Genomic DNA, 20,114 nt, shown 5'->3' on the forward strand with positions numbered 1-20,114 from the left:
TTTATGATTTCACATCTTACATGATATGATTTTTCACATGGTATGATTTCATACGATACATGTAGCAGATGTTCAATAAATAGAAGTTGATTTATGTTTTTCAAAACCTCCAGGGGGTATCTAGCAAAGAAATGAAATTTAATCAAATATCTTTTATACATGCTAATGTATAACAGTTATTCCAGCAGTTATTCCAAATATAAACTTCAGTGGAACTCAAATGACTCAGTAAGTTAGCCCAGTCCATTCTGAGGTTGATGATGCCAACGTGGTACAGAACAGATGGCTAAGAATGGTTTAAAAATATTAATATATGTATATACATATATATTATATATGATAGAAATAGCTATAGGCTGATAGAGTTCTTGAAGAAGAAAAACAATCTTCAAGGTGATTATATGCATTAATCTTAAAGTAATTTTAATGAAATTCTTAAATAAAAGCATAACGTTGAAGAGATTTTCCTCTCTAATATATTCAGAAATTATACGTAATACCTTAATAAAACATAAGATTAAAACGTCTCCAGTCTCCTCACTGGTCTAGAGCAAGACATGGTTCCTTAAATTATAACCACGTGACGAGTGAATGTGAAAAACAAAAATTATTATCAATAATTCATGCGGTTAACCTGGAAGAAATAGGCTGCAATTTAAGGGAAGTTCCTAAAACTTTTCTTTCTGGCAACTGTCACTTCACTAGAAACACAGACATTAAATAAATCAATGCACTAATAAATGTTAACTATCCACTGACTCATTATTTATACTGTATTTATGAGAACAACTTTGAATTGGCTCCTGATAAAAATATAATAATGGCATTGAAATAAGAAGTAAAGAAGAGACCCATGTTAAGGTGGGAGAAGTGGTAAAGCCAGAAAAACTAAGGATAGTTAGGAAACCCTTAGTTTCTGGCAGCCAAGCAAGCTGGTATGATAAAACAAATCATACCAGTTTGTCAGGATTAACAAACTTGCGTAGCTATTTAAAATGTTGGCGAAAGAAAAAAATGTCAAGCTATTTGGGCCCCAGACATGCTATAAAGCATGTCAGTCTGGTGGGGCAGTTTACCATGTCCTCTTATCAAAAAGCATAAGGCTGGGGTGGAGGTAATAAGAGTAAAATCCTACTTACTGGATATGAACAGAGAGACTGTGCTCTGATTTTCTAACTCATCTTTTTCTGTTTCCCACTTTCCTACTCTTCGAGGGAACGGATCAGAAACCAGAATAATATTTAGAAGTCAACCAGTCTCATAATGGTCTAGCTTTTGGCTGTGGGTAAACTCCCTCCAGCAAGGAATTCTCCCTGGTCACATCCAAAACTCGGCTCTGTTGGAGGGCCTAAGTGCTTTCTTTCAGCCAATGAATTTCCAGGACAGGGTCTCCGCAGCCCACAGGCCTGATCAGATCTGCTTGACAAGACTGTGGCCGATAATAAGTGGCAAAGGCAACAGTGTCCAATGTTATCCAAAGATAGAGACCACAAACAAGAAAGGCGGCCCAAATGTGTCACCATCGTGGCAGCACACTCAAGGACAAGGGCAAGAGTAGTGTCCACACTTATTTCAAAAGAATTCCCAATGACCTTTCTGAATTACTTGTTTTGCTGGATGTCATTTTACCAAAGGTTGCTTAAAAACAGCTGTCAGGATTGGGGTCTTATGACATTTGCTGTAATAAGATTTAGCCCGTAGAGAGTTGTGAAACCTGGATCTGTTATAGAAATTATATTTGGCTCCTTGAGTAGTTGCATGAGACTCTCTTATGAGCCAGATTTAAGCATTAAACGATAGGGCTGGTTCTGGAATGTGGCTAGGGCACCAGCCATAAAAGCATCTTTATCCCAACTGAAAGCTACTACACTGGGCATATATGCAGGACTAGGAACAGCAATCCCCCAGGTGCCTGCCTCACACTCACTCTTTTGAAGAGAAATTAGAAAGAAGAGATCTCAATGCAGGAGAGTTGCCACAGTTCTTTGATAGATAGTATGCATTCTCTCTTCATGATTAATCTTAGGCATGGCACACAGTAGTAACAGTAGCTGACATTCACTGGGCACTCACTATGCACCAGGCATGTGCTAAGCCTTCTACGTGGATTATCTCACTCAGTCCTCGTCACAAAACAGCGAAGTAGGTACTGTTTGTATCCCTATCTATGATTCACTGCAACGATGGCTTTTAACTCTATACCCCCATTCCTGTATCCATGCTCTTTGCTGTGGGACCTTTCACTAAAAAGGCAGCGTCTATTTCCCTGCTCTGTCATTCTGGACTGGCCTTGTGGCTTGCTTTGGTGAACAGAATGCAGACATGACACTATGCCAGTCCTGAGCCTGGGCCTCAGGAAGCCTCACGTGTCTCCGCCTGCTCACTTGCACCTCTGCCATCGCTATGAGAACGTGCCCAGGCTAGAGGCTGAAGGAAGTACAATACTCGGAGTAGAGCCAAGTCATCCTGGCCACCTCTGCTGAAGCCAGCCTAGACCAGCCAACCCCCAGACATTAGACAAACCACGCGAAAATAAGCAGAGCTGCCCAGGGGAACCACCAACCCACTCCAGGTGCATCAACATCAACTGCTAATTGGTGAAGGCCACTGAAGTTTTGTGGCTGAGTGTTACACAGCATTACTATAGCAGCAAAACCTTGTGTACCATTCATAAACAGGAAGATAGAGAAACAAAGAGGTTAATTTGCCCCAAATGATAAGAACACAACTGGGCTATGAGATGCTAATGCAAGTTTTCAGAAAATCAGATGTAATTTCTTAATAAGGTCAATATTTTATAACTGTATTTTAAAAGCCCTTTAAAACTCACATCAGTTTGTTTTGCCTTAATTCAGACGGATCTTCTGCAAAGACCCAGAGAAACTGATTGATATAACAGCTGACACCATTGCCTAGGCAAACGGAAACAGGGACACTTGATAGCCAGATAGAATATCCTTTACTTTGCATGACTTGTGTTGAAGGGAGCTTTATCTTTATCAGTACAATGGCTATACTGAGAGCAACTCTTGTAACAGCATCTGTAAGGAACCAAGAACCCCTCGGTATAAAGGCATTGCTATGATGCATGACACTGACTTTCAAGTGACTTCTGCCACTAACGTTAGAGTTACATCTCATTTATTCAACCACTGAGAAAAACGGTGAGCAAGGGAATTGGAGAACTTGAATATTAATGGAAGTACATCAATTCAATTATCTTGGCTAACTAATGAGGTGAACTCCTAGTGCATGGAGGTTGCAAGTTCAAACTCCACCACTGCAATTGGACCCATGTGGGTACTTAAGTCTTCGGCACCAGCTGCAGCAGTATGGGATGGGAGGAGAAACCCGTTCTTGGGATAAGAATTACTACCAGAATTGCTCATCCAGAGCACTCAGAAAACTGGACGATACTCTAGGTCATCCATGGCATTACTTGGGGACATGAACAATGTCCTTACCATAAAGAGAAAAAGGAATCAGCTACTAGAGTACAGGAGAAATCAGTGAATTGTTTTACACAGTAAATAAAGCTTTAATTCTTCACTTAACAAAATCTCAATCTAAAGTATAATAAAAGATTCGTTCCTCTTTAACTAAATTAACCTTCTGCGTACAGAATGTTTTCATGTATAATAAGAGACCAGTGACTTTATCTTTGATTTGAGTGTTGACAAAAACTCTCTCGTTGACCAACCTTTAGCCAGGTTCATCTAAGCCCTGTGCCAGGCCCGCACAGCCCAGTTTTACCAAGAATCCCGGTAAGTCAGTTTAGAGAGAACCCCCTCCACACTTGATATCTGAGCACCCTCCATATCTGTCAGATTCCTCATCCCCCACCCTTGATATCTGTGCACCCTGGCCTGCCTTCAGAAAAAGTCCCCTGACCTTTGAACGTTTCCTCTTAGTCATTTTCCATCCACTGCCTCCTTCACCCTGCTCCTTGGCCAACCCCCAGCTGTCTCTGCCATGTTCACAGTTGAGCCCGATCTCTCTCACCTACTTGGAAAGTCTTGACATCCTTTGCAATACTCCTGAATAAAGTCTTCCTTATCATTTTAACAAGTATCAGAATATTTTTTTCTTTAATAGGGTTCACCCTACAACAAAAACAGATAATTTGAGAGAACAGCAATAAAATGCCTATTGGCAGAGCTGAGATATATGAATAAAGATAAGTAATTTGGGGAGAGTATCTATAATGAAATAAAATTATGTGGTTTAATAACTTAGCTCAGACAAAATGTTCAAATGGGAACTCCAATTTCCTTGAATTTTCTAGAAACTACAATTCAAAGCATAAAACGGAAAGATCCTTTTCTCCTTTGCATCAACACGATAGAAAATTTTTCTTTGACGTGTATGTTTACATTTCTGCCTTAGTAACCCAAAACAATGGTGAACATTTTAAAGACTGTTTTGATGAAGACACCTTACAGAGCCTTAGGTCATCATTCCAAACATCAGGGATCACTCCTCAGAATGATATATGTAGGAAATACTGGAAACTGAGCTCAGTGTGTGGACTGAGCCAAAGATGAACCTCAAATGCTGCTCTTAGATGAAATCTCTGATAATCAGCTTGTTTCTTACTGTTTCCCTGTTTCTTCTGAAAATTCTATGAACACAAAAAAATGCAATGTCAGCTGGTTAGACTCAAACTGATTAAGCTTTCACTCTATTTGTCTTTAAAATATTAGAATGCTACTAGAAGCAAAACCTATTCCAACTGTTCCCTACCTCTAAAATGCTAAGAAATAGGAAATATGTGCCTTTTATTTGTATAAGATCTTAATACATGAATAAGTAACTTCCTGATAAGGGTGAATCAATTATAGGACAAGCCATTAAGAAGTCTCTTCATTATGACTGGTCTCCTCATGCCAGTCATAAAAATGGTGAAGATTCAAGTGTTTTTCAGAGAGAAGCAAGGGAACAGAACACTGACTTAAAGCTAGAGTGTTTGGACTTGAACCCCACCTAAAGCATGTTCAGGCCGTGTGACCTCGGGGAATTTACTTAAACTCTTGGAGCCTCAGTGCCCTCATCTGGAAACATGAGGGCAATAATAGCAATTACAGGGCCACCGCGAGGACTAAATGAGTTAACGCATCGAAAGCTCTTATAGAATGCGTACCAGACATCCAACTAAATATCAGTAAAAGTTAGCTACCTTATTATCATCATCAGATTTTTAAAACATTATATAGCCATCGTTGGGATCTTCGTGTGCCTACCGTGGACACTGATATCTATCTGGGGCATTTACTCATACGTTACAGATATAAATTATCATTAATAATTTAAAAATGGAAGAGAAAAACAAGTACCAACTTTAGACATCCCTCCCCACGTACACACATACCCCTAAATCTCTCTCCTGTCATTTAGGTCATGAGCCTACAGATCAGGGTTTGTCACAGTAGGATGAGAGCCATCATCTCTATTTACAGTGACAACACACCATGGATTCTCTGAGAGAGTTCTACTTTCATACCCTTCATATAACTTTCCACAAAAGCAACCTGTTAAATGATTAGCTAATATGCTGTATTTTTAAACTATGCATGATCTTCTAAATAAGATTGCAAAACTTAAAAAGTTCTCTGACAGACACGGTCATGACTTTGGGTCTGAAAACTGGAGAGAAAATGTTAGTGTAAAAGCCACAAAATGGTATCCCAGGGACATATTCAGTTTGGCCTCCAAAGTATTGGCCAAGATTTAAAATGTAGGATATTTCACATACAAGTCCGTATTTCTGACTTCTCTCAAAAAACAAAAAACAGAAACCGAGCAACCCTCGGCAGGCATCCGGCATGAAAAGAGCCTGAGCTGAATCCTGAATATCACATCCATTCCTATTCATCACTACTGGGTCCCAGACACCGAGGCCCAGGGTCAGCTGTCACTCATCACTGCACCTGCCCTGGCTTTTGCTGACACCCAGCCAGCTTTACTCCTGTACGTTATTTAATGTTCCTCACTGGCTGTGAGGGTATTTGAGCTCGGAACCCCTGACTTTCGCCTTGACTCAGTCCTTTGCACCTTTCAGGCACTGAACATCCTTGACTTGCAGACTCCACACCAGCTGGTCCCTGAGCCAATGAGAACCAAGCCTCCAAGGTGCTTACCTCAGAGTACAGTCTAGAATTTGTTTCCTCCTCTAAGCTGGTATCCCAGAGAATCTGAAACATCCTCACCAAGTACTAGCTTGACTCCAACTCCCACCCCTGTTCCCAGGCCATGAATCTCGTGTGGGGTTGCTTGAGTCCTTCCCCTCTCAACATTAGAGCACTCTGAGAAACCCAGTTGGTCAGACACCAACAACTCCATCTTCTCAGGGACTTTCCTGGCTACTAGCACCCACTCACCCAGGGACTGAGCCCTGCCATGCTGAACTCCAGGCAGGGCTTGAACTCTTCAGTTCTTTAGACAGGCACTGTCCAATAGCCACACATGGCAACTGAACACTTGAAATGGGGTTAGTCCGAACTGAGATGTGCTATAAAAATACGCATGGGGTTTCAAAGACTGAGTGTTAAATAAGGCATACAAACTATTGCATTAATAATTTTACATTAATTACTTGTTGAAATGACAATATTTTGGATATATTTGGTTAAGCAAAATATATTATTAGAATTAATTTCACCTGTTTCCTTTTACTTTTTAAATAAGGCTAGTAGAAAATGTAAAATTACATACATGGCTCATACCGAGTTCTACTGGATAGTGCTACTTTAGGTAACAAAGACAACCACCGTCCAAAGAGTTCTGCAACTCCCTACTCTCACTCCACTGGCCTGTCCCTCTGATTCAAGTAAAGTCTGCAGCCAGTCCCACATGGATTAAGGCCCTGGCTCACTATCTGATAGGCACGAGATTGTTCCATGTGGCCTCTTTAGGTGGCTTTCTGTGGAAGGATTCTCCTTTTTCTACATGCTATTCTTCCCGTTTCTAATTAAATTTGTAAAACTCCCATTGTTATGTGTGAGTGAATAAATATGACTGTACATGAATGTGGCTGTGTGCACGTGCAGACTCGCATGTGGGAAGTCACAAGGAAATAGTAATGTAAAATTGTGTGTTTTCCCCAATGAAAAAGGAAGAGAGGTATTTTGGGGGAGTGAGGGAGGATGCCTTCACCGCTACGAAGGAAACCCCAAAGTGAACTGCTCCTCCCACCCTCTCTATAACAAAGGGTGCCAACCAGAGGCAGTTGGGCCAACTTGCCATTAAGAGGCTGCAGAGGGCTTCCCTGGTGGCTCAGTGGTTAACAATCCACCTGCCAATGCAGGGGACATGGGTCTGAGCCCTGGTTTGGGAAGATCCCACATGCCGTGCAGCAATGAAGCCCGTGTGCCACAACTACTGAGCCTGCACTCTAGAGCCCACGAGCCACAACTACTGAGCCCGCGTGCTACAACTACTGAAGCCCGCACACCTAGAGCCTGTGCTCCACAACAAGAGAAGCCACCCCAAGGAGAAGCCCACACATTGCATCGAAGAGTAGCGCCCGCTCCCTGCAACTAGAGAAAGCCTGCACACAGCAACGAAGACCCGACGCAGCCCCCCCAAAATAAATTTATTAAAAAAAAAGAGGCTGTAAAAACAGAAATACTGAGGAGAAGCACAAAGTCTCTTAGAGGAACCCAGGTATCAGTTTTCAAAGGAAAACTAAATAGCTCAGAGGAAAAAAACAACAACAAAAAAAGCAGAACTAAAAAGCAGCCTGAAGGCCCTCACACCCGGGGTTTGGCACAGTCCACTTAAAGCAATTTGAATCGGGGAAATTTTCTATGATCTGAAAATTGAAGCGATTACTTGCACTAATGCAACAGGCTTTAGCAAACGATGTACTGCTGCCCTGAGTCAAATGCCTGCCCTGCTCACATGAATTGCCAGAGCTGTTTTTTGGTGGTAACTGCAAACACATGAATGATGCAAAGGCCTTGCTACTCCAAGTGTGGTCCCTAGACCAGCAGTGTCAGCACTGCTTGGGAGCTTGTTATGCAAATTCTTGGGTCCTACCCCAGACCCAGTTAAAATGCAGTGAGATTTTGCATTTTAACCACCAGATCGTTCAGTGATTCCTGTACACATTGAAGTTTGAGAAATACCTGAAGTTTAATCTTCTGACTGTATTCATTTGCTTAACAACTGTTTTTGAAAATAAAACAATGGCACCCACCCCTCTGAGTTAGTGTCTCTGGAATTTGTGCCATTGGGGATATTTTTGTTTTTCTCTTTGGATTGTAGCTAATAATAAAGAATGTTTTTCAAGTAAATCAGTGGTTCCAGGTGGTTCTTGGATGAGAGCCTTGTAACACGGCTATAAAAAGCCACATATTACTCTTATAAGTTTCCAACTTAAGTATTCCCTGAGGCAAATAGCTTCTGCTTAAGGGAGGCAAATAATTTTACGTAAAATAAATGAGTATCTGTGTAACTATCACACTACCTTCACGTCCCACGTACATCAAAATAAGGGGGGAAGTGCCAAAATCAACTTTACTTGTCACATCCTGACACATGAAAAAGGGACTTTCACACCAAAACTGAGACAAACAAATTAATCCACATACCTTTCGTATTACTTAAAATTCTTCTACTGCCAAAAAAAAAATCCTGCTATATAAAAACACCTCCATTACCCCTTAATTGTTTTTATATCCTTCCCAGGGCTTACAATGTTACCACTGTGATTATCTGATAAATTCTCAATCCATTTACTCCGACCAAGGAGTGAAAGAAAACACAATGGGAATACTCAGTATTTTGAAATAAGACATTAATTCTTCAGCGGAATTATTTACAAGAAGAGTATTTACAGGTTCAAATATAAAGTCTCGAACTTGGCATAAAATTCTCCAAAGTATCAAAAGACAGAAAAAAATCCAAGTAAATGTGCTTAGATGTATGGCATTCCGAAGCAAACCTCAGCACATAATACATAGTTGTAATACATATCAACACATAATACCAACCAGTGGAATTATCATGGCTTAACAGACTTTTTTATTTCTTTGCCTTTAAATTCAATGTTTAATGACCACCTGCACCCAAGGTGCTTACATATTCATATCTGACTGACTACGATGGATTGTTATTAGCGAAGGGAAGCAAAATATACCATCCCCAAATATGCCCCTTTGGCATATTGATTATTTGGGGCTGATTATTTTTGAGAGGCTGCAGACATAGGAATTGTCCTGAAAACAGTAGAAATCACCCTTTTGTGAGAGAAATGAATGTTTATAAGGGTAAACTCCATTGTAAGGGTGTCTCCCTCTCTGTACCAAGAGGAGGAGCATGACTAAATCTCTAGAAACTCTTAGCAATGGAGACGGCAAGGACTTAAGTCTGCATCACAGCCATGCCCTTATTTACTGCATTTTGTCTGGTGCCCACAACTGGCTTCTCCCAGTGCTCAACATCTTCTTTCGTCTTTAGCTGGACTTGGAATTTAAGGTGGTAGCTTGGGCCATTTCTGGGAGTTACTCAGTTTTCCTGAGTAGAAGAGGTACACATGTTATTAAACTTATTTGGTTTTCTCCTATTAATCTTTTATTACAGGAGGGTCTCAGCCAGGAACCTAGAATAGTAGAGAAAAAAATTCTTTTTCCTCCCCTACATTAGTTAATCATACCTACATATTGTGCTTCATGCCATTTGTAAAATATAATTCTTCACAAAGAAAATGTACATCAGAAAAAAAAAACCTAGCTAAATTGAAATTTCTATTTTAAAATAGACCCTCTCCTCCAGTGTAGCTGAAACACATGGAGAAGAACACAGCCAAAATGAGGAGACTTTTTAAAATTCATGACCTCCAACTTCACCTAGAGCAGCCATACTACATTTCCTCAGTTTACTCAGTCTCCCACTCCCCTGGACAACCATTTCACTCCTCCTCTCTCCTCCAACCTTCAGCCCCAACCTCTGTCCTAAACTCAAGACTCATACCCTACTACCTCCATGACATCTCCACCTGGAAGTCTGATAACATCTCAAATTCAACATGGCCGAAACTGAACTCCTGATCCTGCCTTCCAAACCTGATCCTCCCCACAGTATTCCTCTTCTCAGTTAATAGCACCTCCGTATTTCCATTTAATCAGACTCAGAGCTCTTACTCTCAGATCCCTCAACAGATCTGTCAGCAAACTGCGCTGGTTCTATCTTTCAGAATGTATTCAGAATGCAACCCCTTCTCACAGCTTCCACAGCTACCACCTGGTCCAAGCCACCATCATCTCTGGCCTGGTCCCTCTGATAGTCTCCTAATTGGCCTCCCTGCTTCCATTCTTGACCTGATACAATCTCTTCTCAACACAGCAGCCAGGGCGATCCTCTCAACATAAGTCACATCAGGCCTCTGCTAAAAAGCCTGCATTAGCTCCCCACTTGACTCAGAGTAAAAGCCAACATTCTTACAATGTTCTACAAGGATTATAAAATGCCACACCATCCCTGTTATTGCTCTGACCTCAGTGCCTACTTCTCTCACCCTCATTCACCCTGCTCCAGCCACGTGGACCTCCCTGCTCTTCCCTGACCACTCCAGGCACATCCCTGCCTCGGGGATTTTGCACTAACTGTTCCATCTGCTAAGAACACTCTTCCCCCAGATAGATGCCATATCTAATTCTCTCACCTCCTTCAAATCTTTGCCAAATGTCATCTTCACAATGAGGCTTTCCTTGATCATCCTATTTAATCCTACAATCCACCCCCACATATTCATACCTTCCAGCAATCCCGATTTGTCGTCTTTACCCTGATCTCATTCTTCTGTCTTCCAGAGTCTTTATCATCTTCTAGTACACTTGTTAATGTATGCACTGTATTGATTTTTTTGTCTACCCTCACCAATAGAATGTCATCTCAATGAGGCCAGGGATCTTTGTTCTCTGTTGTATCCCAAGTGCCTAGAACAGTGTCTAGTATATAACAGATGTTCAACAAATATTTGTTGAGTAAATGAATGAAATTAAACCTCAGCTTTTATTAGTGGATTTATCTGGTTGGGCCATTAACACCACTACGACAATTACAAATAGCCACAGATCGTGGGTACATGGAAGTTGATTACAATGCTCTTTCTATATATATTTAGAAATTTACAAAATAAAAGGATTTCTTTTTAAGCTTATGAAAAAAATTGACAGTGTTTTCTGTGAAATAAATGTCACATCTCTAGTTTTTAGAAGACAGCATAAGGAAAGGGGGAAAAAAATCCCTGCATTTTGTTTGCTTCTAAGCCACTTAATAGTTGTTAAATATGAGAGGGTGTGGAGAAAAGGGAACCCTCCTACACTGTTGGTGGGAATGTAAATTAGTGCAGCCACTATGGAGAACAGTATGGAGGTTCCTTAAAAGACTAAAAATAGAACTACCATATGATCCAGCAATCCCACTCCTGGGCATATATCCAGAGAAAACTCTAATTCAAAAAGATACATGCAACCCAATGTTCATAATAGCACTATTTACAACAGTCGAGACATGGAAGCAACCCTAGTGTCCATCAACGGATGAATGAATAAAGAAGATGTGGTGTACACACACACACACACACACACACACACACACACATATATACACATGATGGAATACTACTCAGACATAAAAAAGAATGAAATAATGCCATTTGCAGCAACATGGATGGACCTAGAGATTATCATACTAAGTGAACTAAGTCAGACAGAGAAAGACAAATACCATATGATATCACTTATATGTGGAATCCAAAAAAAATTATACAAATCAACTTATTTACAAAACAGAAATAGACTCACAGACATAGAAAACAAACTTATGTTTACCAAAGGGAAGAGGGGAGAGGGATAAATTAGGAGTTTAGGGATAAATTAGGGATAAATTAGAGGGATAAATTAGGAGTGTGTATATATTAGATACACACGAATATATATATAAAATAGATAAACAACAAGGTCCTACTGTATAGCACAGGGAATTATACTCAATATCTCGTAATAACCTATGATGGAAAAGAATCTGAAAAAGAATAGATATATATGTATGCATAACTGAATCACTCTGCTGTATACCCAAAACTAATACACTGTAAATCAACTATACTTCAATAAAAAAATTGTTTTCAACCCAATCAAAAAATGGGCAGAAGACCTAAATCGACATTTCTCCACAGATGGCCGATAGGCACATGAAAAGATGCTCAACATCACTAATTATTACATTATACTATATATATTATATATATAACTATTATACACATAACTGTATCACTTTGCTGTACACCAGAAACTAACACAACATTGTAAATCAACTATACTTCAATTTTTTTTTTTTTTTTTTGCGGTACACGGGCATCTCACTGTTGTGGCCTCTCCCGTTGCGGAGCACAGGCTCCGGACGCGCAGGCTCAGCGGCCATGGCTCACGGGCCCAGCCGCTCCGCGGCATGTGGGACCTTCCCGGACCGGGGCACGAACCCGCGTCCCCTGCATCGGCAGGCGGACTCTCAACCACTGCGCCACCAGGGAAGCCCAACTATACTTCAATTTTTAAAAAAGTTGCTTATTTTGAAGAACAAAAAATAAATAAATAAAATTGGCAAAAAAAGAAGTTGTTAAATATATTACAAATCACTTCATCACTGGGTCTCCAGCTTCCTCATCTGTAAAACAAAGAAATCTGACTAGAAATCTCTACCTTTTGTAATTACAATAGTTCAAACATCCAATCCTAAAATTATTTAGGTCCTCTTTTTTCCTAAGCATTGACCTAACACATTTAATCTCTACAGGAGAAATTCTGACTCTTAAAGGCATGATTTCATGCTGTTTTCTCATTTCTAAATTTTCTTAATTTTCATGATAACATTCTACATTTGAGTTTGAGTTTTCAATTAAAATGGTACTGCAGGAATTCCTCTTTGAAGCAAAGCTGTTCTCTAGATTTGTCACTGGAAGAGCTAGAAGGCTGATATTGGCCTGCTGACCATATCCATGTCAGATCTGGTTAACCGCCCTTGTTTTTATCAGCTGGGGAGCAGCGCTTACCACCTCCTTCTTGTCTTCCTGGAAGTGTACATCCACAAACATTTTTCCAACAACATAAGGGAGCGTACTTTCAATAAAGTTGACACACTTGTCCCACTGAGGCAACAAAGTTGTGGTACCCTGGATTACCTGTGGGAGATAATTGATCCAGATTGAGCTTCACTTGGATAAAACCAACGACTGAAAAAAAGTTCAAACAACCTGAAGGAAACTGTCTACAAAACACTGCAGGCCCCAACGCAAATACATGTGTCAGATAGTACACCAAAGGTAAAATCGGATGAAGAAAAATATTCTGCTTCTCCCATTATATTTAAAACTAAGTGAAAATATTTTAAGAGTGGATAATAATGTATTCCTCCTTTCCTTCCAATTCTCCCCATTAAACAAAGGATTTGGACAATAGCATAGCTTTTCTGCAGTTAACAGGGATGAGAGGGGATGCTGTCCAAGTGTCCAGATGGTAGTTAACATCTACTGAGAACTAAAGTTCTACCAAGAAAGGTCTAACATCAGTAGGTGATCAAAGCTCCTGCCCAGTGAGGGTTTCCTTGCTCTGGGAAGTACATTCACAAGACAGACCAGGAAAATATGCCCACCATGAACAACCCAGGAAGCATATTTACATTGTGCCATAACAGAACACACTGGTGACCAAGTAAAAAATAGATGTAAATGTTTTTCTCATCTGTCCCAATTAAACCATTTCAAGAAAACACTTACAAACAAGTAAGGAAGCTCCAAAGCAGGACTTGGAGGGCTCAAAGGTTTACTCTTGGGGGATGAAAGCAAAGAAATAAATATCGTTTAAATTGCCCTTGCAGGTTGGGAGTCTGGAGCACTCAAAATGCAAAGTGAAGGCAGACAGCAAGGGACGGAGGCTCTGAGAATGGTGGCTGGAGGCATCCCTTGAACGATGTTAGATCCAGGTTGTTGGTTCAGAGCAAATGGGATTAACAATGAAGTTCAGCTATTCTTCCTCTACTTTCTGATAACACAACCACTCTCAGAGGTAAGGAATGAATGAATCTATTTTTAAAACTTCTAGAGAAAGAGATCCTACAATCTTCTTTGGCAATTCAGTATTACATTTAGCACTTTATGCTCAAGAAACATCCCTTCATACCTAACCTCAAATTTTCACAAACTACTTCTTACACCTCTCTATTCTCTTCACAGTGGGGGTAGAAAGCAGCTGGGTACCATCTTTTATGTGATCCATGGGAGTTAAAAATACACAGAGATACATATATATAATCTACCTTTTTTGTAACTTAACCCTTTGATATGACCTCAACATATATAGTTGTTTTATGATGTTCTCTATAAAGCTCAATACTCTAGTGACTTTAAGGGCCAAAATGTATCCAAAATAATTGTGCTACTACTCAAGAGTAATGACCCACTAAGAACTCTACTTATCACTTTCTCTAGTAACTAAAATGTCTGTTAAATGAAATTATAGCTTACAAAATTAGCCATTACTTAACTCCAAATTGAGATAAAATTAACTTAAAACATTTTTTAAAGTCACAAAATTCTTAAAATGTTAAAACAAAAAAAAGCCACAAAATCCTTAAGCCCTGTATTAGTAAGAGAATTACTCAGACAAAAGCCTCTGAAACAAAGAGTAACACCTATGTAAGTTAAGAGGAGAACAAGAGTGGGAGAGGAGCAAAGAGCACAGAGCTGGGTGAGGAGGGGGAGAAGAAAAGTGTTTCAGGCAGTTGAGCCACTTCTCAGAAGAGACTAAACTTAGGCCTCTTTGGCCTAGTAGAATTCGGGTAAATTAAAAGACTGAAGATCAAGGTAGAGTTAGAGACAAAACTCTACCCCTAAATTAAAGATGAAACTTTACCATCTAATACTTATATCATGCATATTTTGAATATTCAGAATACTGAAAATGAAAGACAGTTACAAATATATCACTAAGAAATATTAAAATTATAATTACAATGACCCACTTAAAAACACTGGGGGAAAGGGGAATAAACTGATAAGAAGGGGAGAACGAAAACAACATGATGGTCCCAAGTATTGCCCTCAATATATAGCCTCATCAAAGAAGAGCTTGAGTGTACCTTACTGTATGTAAGGTTTACCTCAATAAAAAGAAATAAAGCCAAAAAAAATAGAGTTTGAAATGCAAAACTCCCTCTGTTTAAACAATTGAATTGTTTCATCCAATCCCTGAAGATGATTTTTATTGGATTGGTTAATATACAGACTGTTCCAGCAAGTGAAGTTATCCAGTGATGTAACATTGCAATCTTCTTAAAACGTACCCGTGAGAATTCCAGCCACCTATACTGAAAGCGCCTGCTTAGGTTTGGAATTCTGGAATAAACCATCCTCCACACCAAATAGTTGGCAACAGTCCTGTTAACAGAAAGAGAAGCACATTTGTTGTGTTGAATTTGATATGTGATGCTCTGCAGAACACCCTGGGAAAATCTGTTGGCAAAGCTCCATGGAGGGACCTCTTGCTCATACAAAACTGCAGAACTTTCACTTGAGAAATGACATAAGATGATACAGTGTCAATAAGCTCAACCAAAATTGGCTTGCTTTTCACCACCTAATACAGATAGATGATATGAAAATTCCAGCCCCAGGCCTCAGCGTGAACATTTTGCTTTCCCACTCCGGACATGGAGTCCACTGTTACCCAGCCTTTCATGTCTAGAAATTGTCAAGAACTTCCAATTATTAAGTGACTTGATAAAATGAAGATGAATTCTTACCTTTTGGAAACAAAATGCAATATATTGGCTAATACCAATTATCTAGATATGCACCCTGGTTGCAAACCTACTAGATGTGGGAGTTTGGGCAACTCACTTAAGCTTGCTGATTTTATCTTTGCCATACAATGAGAATGATCCCTACCTTATAGGGCTACTGTGAAGTTAAAATAAGTAACAAAATGTTTGACAGAGTAAATTCTAGTTTCCATTGCTGTTCACTTCCAAACATATGAACAACCCCATACACTCATGTAATGTCCATAATACATATTTTTTAAAATCCGTTACATTTTCTTAAGTGTTGCTGTTTTTCTATAAGCAAAACATGCCCTGACCTTAGAAGGATGTGTGATCTGAGTTAATTTCTAACTCAATAGTGATGATGAATTTTTAATGACCCATCCCCTCCCAGCTGTGCCGTTACCATGGTGACCAATAACACACATTCCTGAGATGGCTCTCGGTCAGCCAGCCATGTGAGAGCAGTGTGACATGATGAAGGCAACTGGCCCGTCAAGAACAACCCACACTCTCATTTGCATGGCATCCTAACCCAGTGGACATGCACTCTTAGCAATTAAATTTATTTCAGCATACACACCCAAATATATGTATAGTCATTTTAATTTATATAGAGATATACTAATGGACTAACATATCAGGAATGTTTTTCACAAATATAGAAATAGACATTTTGAAAGATAAAATGAAATAAAGATATTTTCCAAAGTCCTTAGTTAATCCGTCAAACAGTTTTAGTTAATTCTTCAAGACACATTATCCATACAGGATTAGGTTAATACAATGACAGTCAATGTAAATCAACATCTCATATGGTTGTCTTGACTATTTCTAAATATTTTGACCATATCCTTCCCAGATCTGGTTAGCACAGCATTGTTTTTTACCTTGTCAGCTGGCCAACCAAGATGGCGTAACTAGAGTGGGAGAAGGGCCACTTCTGCCATTTTTTTCCCATTTGCTTTGTGCTTATACTATTAGTAATAGCTTCAATTCCTGTTTCTCTACAAGAATTTTTTAAATCACTTGTCCATTTTGTGAGGATTAAACCAATAATAAAATTCATAAATCTACAGGTATATGTAAATGACCTGAGATTATTTTTAATATATGGAATAAAGACTAACCAGTGAAGGTAACACTGTCTTGCCTCATATGTGCCATGCAGATCAAATGAAGGGTCCATGGCCATCTATATAGCAAAACTCAATATAGCCTAGTTATTTTTTCAATGGAAAGAATAAAGATATATAGAAGTTCTAAAATTTTCTTCTCAGACCCAGTGGATCTTGTTGAGGTGTGCACACTTCCCCTCGGAGACCACCACTCTCATTAGCAAAATCTAGCCCTTGTCCATGCTCTTTTGAGGCACTATAATAAACATGTAGTTTTAGGTCATTCCTTTGGACGTTTTGAGTTCATATCCCTAATCCTGAGCAAGACAAGAAGTGCTCACTGAGCACCTACTGTTGTCCAAGTATCGTCCCAGATGCCATGAGGAATGTAAAGAAATAGGAACTCATCACCTACATTCAAGAGAACTTAAGAGTGTAGGTGGGGGACAGGGAACTTCAGATTTCAGCTTGTTCACGAAAAATGGGTTTTTTAATTGAATGGGATACACGGTAAGTACATAAGGAACCCTTCTTTCATTCACTCATTCAGCACATCCTGAGCACCCGATATGTACTAATAGTTCTAGGTGCTGGGGAGATGGACAGCTGAGAAGGCTGTACCCCTGATCTCCTGGGTCTTTTAGCCAAGCAGGGAACCAGGCAAGCACAGAAATAATGATCTGTCAGACCCCAGCACCCAAAAGTGCATGCCAGACACTGGGCTGGGGAGAGTGCACACCTCAACCTGAGGGATGCGAGTAGGCCTCGGGAGAGGGACAGGGCTTGGGCTATGAAGGCTTCAGGGTGTGAAGCAGGAACATGAACTCTGGACAGGCTGAATAATGCAGGAATAGCTTCTGTGTTGGAGGGGATGCTGAGCAGCGCCATCACTCACAGAGCTATAGGCAGAAAGGCCAGCTACAGCAGGGAACACACAGGCTGCAATTAGGGTCCGAAATCTAGATTGTTAAAGGGGCAGAGCCCAACCCTAACACAAGGTCTGTATGTTCTTCAACCTTAAAATACTGCTTTTGTGGTATGAGAGCTGTGCTGGCTCCATAGGTAGAGATTCAAAGGAGGTCCATGGCCAGCAGATATGCTTACGTGAATTCAAAAGCTATTCCCTCAAGGGGTCTGTGATGAGCCAGATCAACTGGGGAAGTTGTTAGGATGTGGCCTAATGCTGGCGGTAAAAGAGGCAGCATGATGCAAGTATGTTGGGGTTTTAGATTTTTCGGCGTTTCCTGCTCCCTCAAAATCACACCGCTTAAGGCATCCCATATTATCTATAACTCCCACAGCATTGCTATAGGAGAGATGTTATTGTACGCATTTTACATAAAAGGAAGCTTGACGCCTAGAACCATTAAGTAATGCCTCATGATCCCATAATCAGTCGGTCTCCAACTCAGTAGAATCACCTGGGGAGTTTTAAAAGTCCAGATGCCCAGGCCACACCAGACCAATTATAAATCAGTATCTCTAGGGTGAGACCCACCATAACTATTGTTTTTAAATCCCCCCCAGCTAAGTCCAATGTGCAACCAAGTTGGAGAATGGGTGTAATAAGCAGTGGAGGCTAGACCAGACCAAGGTGTATCTGACTCTTAAAGCCTCTGCGCTTTTCCCCATGCCACACAGTGAGGGATTAACACCTCTAGTTCCACAAAGATTTCCTGGCCAGTCACAGAGACCCCAAAACACTCCAACAACCACACTTCAAAGAAATCTGTGGGTATGAAGAAAGAACAGTGTGTGAGGCCTTCATAGGCAAGGCATGACCGAGACAATAGCACACAAAGACCTCTGAGAGCTAGAAGACGGAGTTGGGGAAGCTCGCACAGTGAGGCAATGGCGCTGATGAGCTGCTCCAGCGTGCTATAAATACACTGACAGAATGCTGGGGAGCACAGCCTTGGAGTGCTAATATTACCACGCCAGGAACAGATCTGACCATAATGACTGAATTACTGACACTTAATGCTCAGATGCATCAAAAAACAAAACAAAAATAAGACTCAGCAACAGTCCTTGAAAAATAACACATAATACCTTTCTTTTCAAAAAGCATTTTTAGCAGTATGGTAATTTCCCCAAATGGCAATAAATAAAGTAGAGGAAAGCAAAGCATCTCAGGAGAGAATCCACCACTAAGAGAGCAGCATGAAATCATTTCCCAAAGCCTCTGACTAGGAAGATTTTTTTTTAACATTTTCCTGCCCCTTGTTTGCAATTAGTGACAGCTTACATTTGTATTGCATTTAAGAGATCATAAAGACCTTTTTTGATCCTCATGACGATGCTATGGGGTGGTTATTATTATTGTTCCAATTTTCAGATAAATAAAACAAAGGTCAGAGGTCAAAGGACTTCTAAGTATGGGTCAATTCCAGGACTAACATTTGGGTCTTCAGATTCCACAGCTTGCATTTGCTCCTGAGTCAAACCACCTGAGGTAAGCCAAACAGGTACCTCTTGAAGGTTCTCAAAGCCAAAGAAACCTTCCTAAATCCTAGAGGCAGCCCAGAGGTATGCAGCTTCACCATCACCTGAGAACTTGTTAGAAAATTCCTGGACCTCCCCCAAGATCTACTGAATCAGAAACTGTTGCCTCTTTTTTTTTGGGGGGGGGGATGCACTGCACAGCATGTGGGATCTTAGTTCCCCAACCAGGGATCGAACCCATGCCCGCTGCAGTGGACGTGTGGAGTTTTAACCACTGGACCGCCAGAGAAGTCCAGAAACTGTTGCCTCGAAGGCAACATCCAAGTTAATGCTAGTCCCATCACCCAATATGCTCAACATCCCCCTTTTCTACTCTTCCCTACCTGGAAAATTCCTCCTTATCCTTTGGGGTTCTGCTCCTATGTCACCTCCTGCACAGTGGGCATTGGGCCATCTGATTAACTTTTAGAAATTTTTAGGAAGTATCTTCTATGTGAGAAGTACCATGCTAGGCCTTGAAGTTACAAAAGCAATTACAGGAGTGCCCACCATCAGATGCTCACTGAGTCATGGAGGTGAGGGAGAGGAGCAAACCAGAAAATTAGGTAAGTTCTTTGATATTTTGCTCCTAGGCACGAAGCTAGACTATATTTCCCAGCTTCTCTTGCAGTTAAATGGGTCATGTGGCTGAGTTCTGGTCAATGGACTATGGCTTGAAGTGACGCATTC

The 20,114-nt window shown here is 40.4% G+C and overlaps 1 protein-coding gene across 1 annotated transcript in view; it reads right to left on the reverse strand.

Moving 5' to 3' along the window:
- Nucleotides 1–20,114, reverse strand: part of PHEX (phosphate regulating endopeptidase X-linked) — a 201,450-nt gene that overhangs the window by 121,259 nt on the left and 60,077 nt on the right. The window contains exons 10-11 of the mRNA XM_030843712.2: nucleotides 15,343–15,436; nucleotides 13,055–13,183 (exon numbers count right to left, since the gene is read on the reverse strand). Coding sequence (XP_030699572.1) covers nucleotides 13,055–13,183; nucleotides 15,343–15,436 — 223 coding nt within the window. The remainder of the gene's footprint in view (nucleotides 1–13,054; nucleotides 13,184–15,342; nucleotides 15,437–20,114) is intronic.

This window comes from Globicephala melas, chromosome X (genome assembly GCF_963455315.2).
Source record: "Globicephala melas chromosome X, mGloMel1.2, whole genome shotgun sequence".
NCBI classification, from domain to species: domain Eukaryota; kingdom Metazoa; phylum Chordata; class Mammalia; order Artiodactyla; family Delphinidae; genus Globicephala; species Globicephala melas.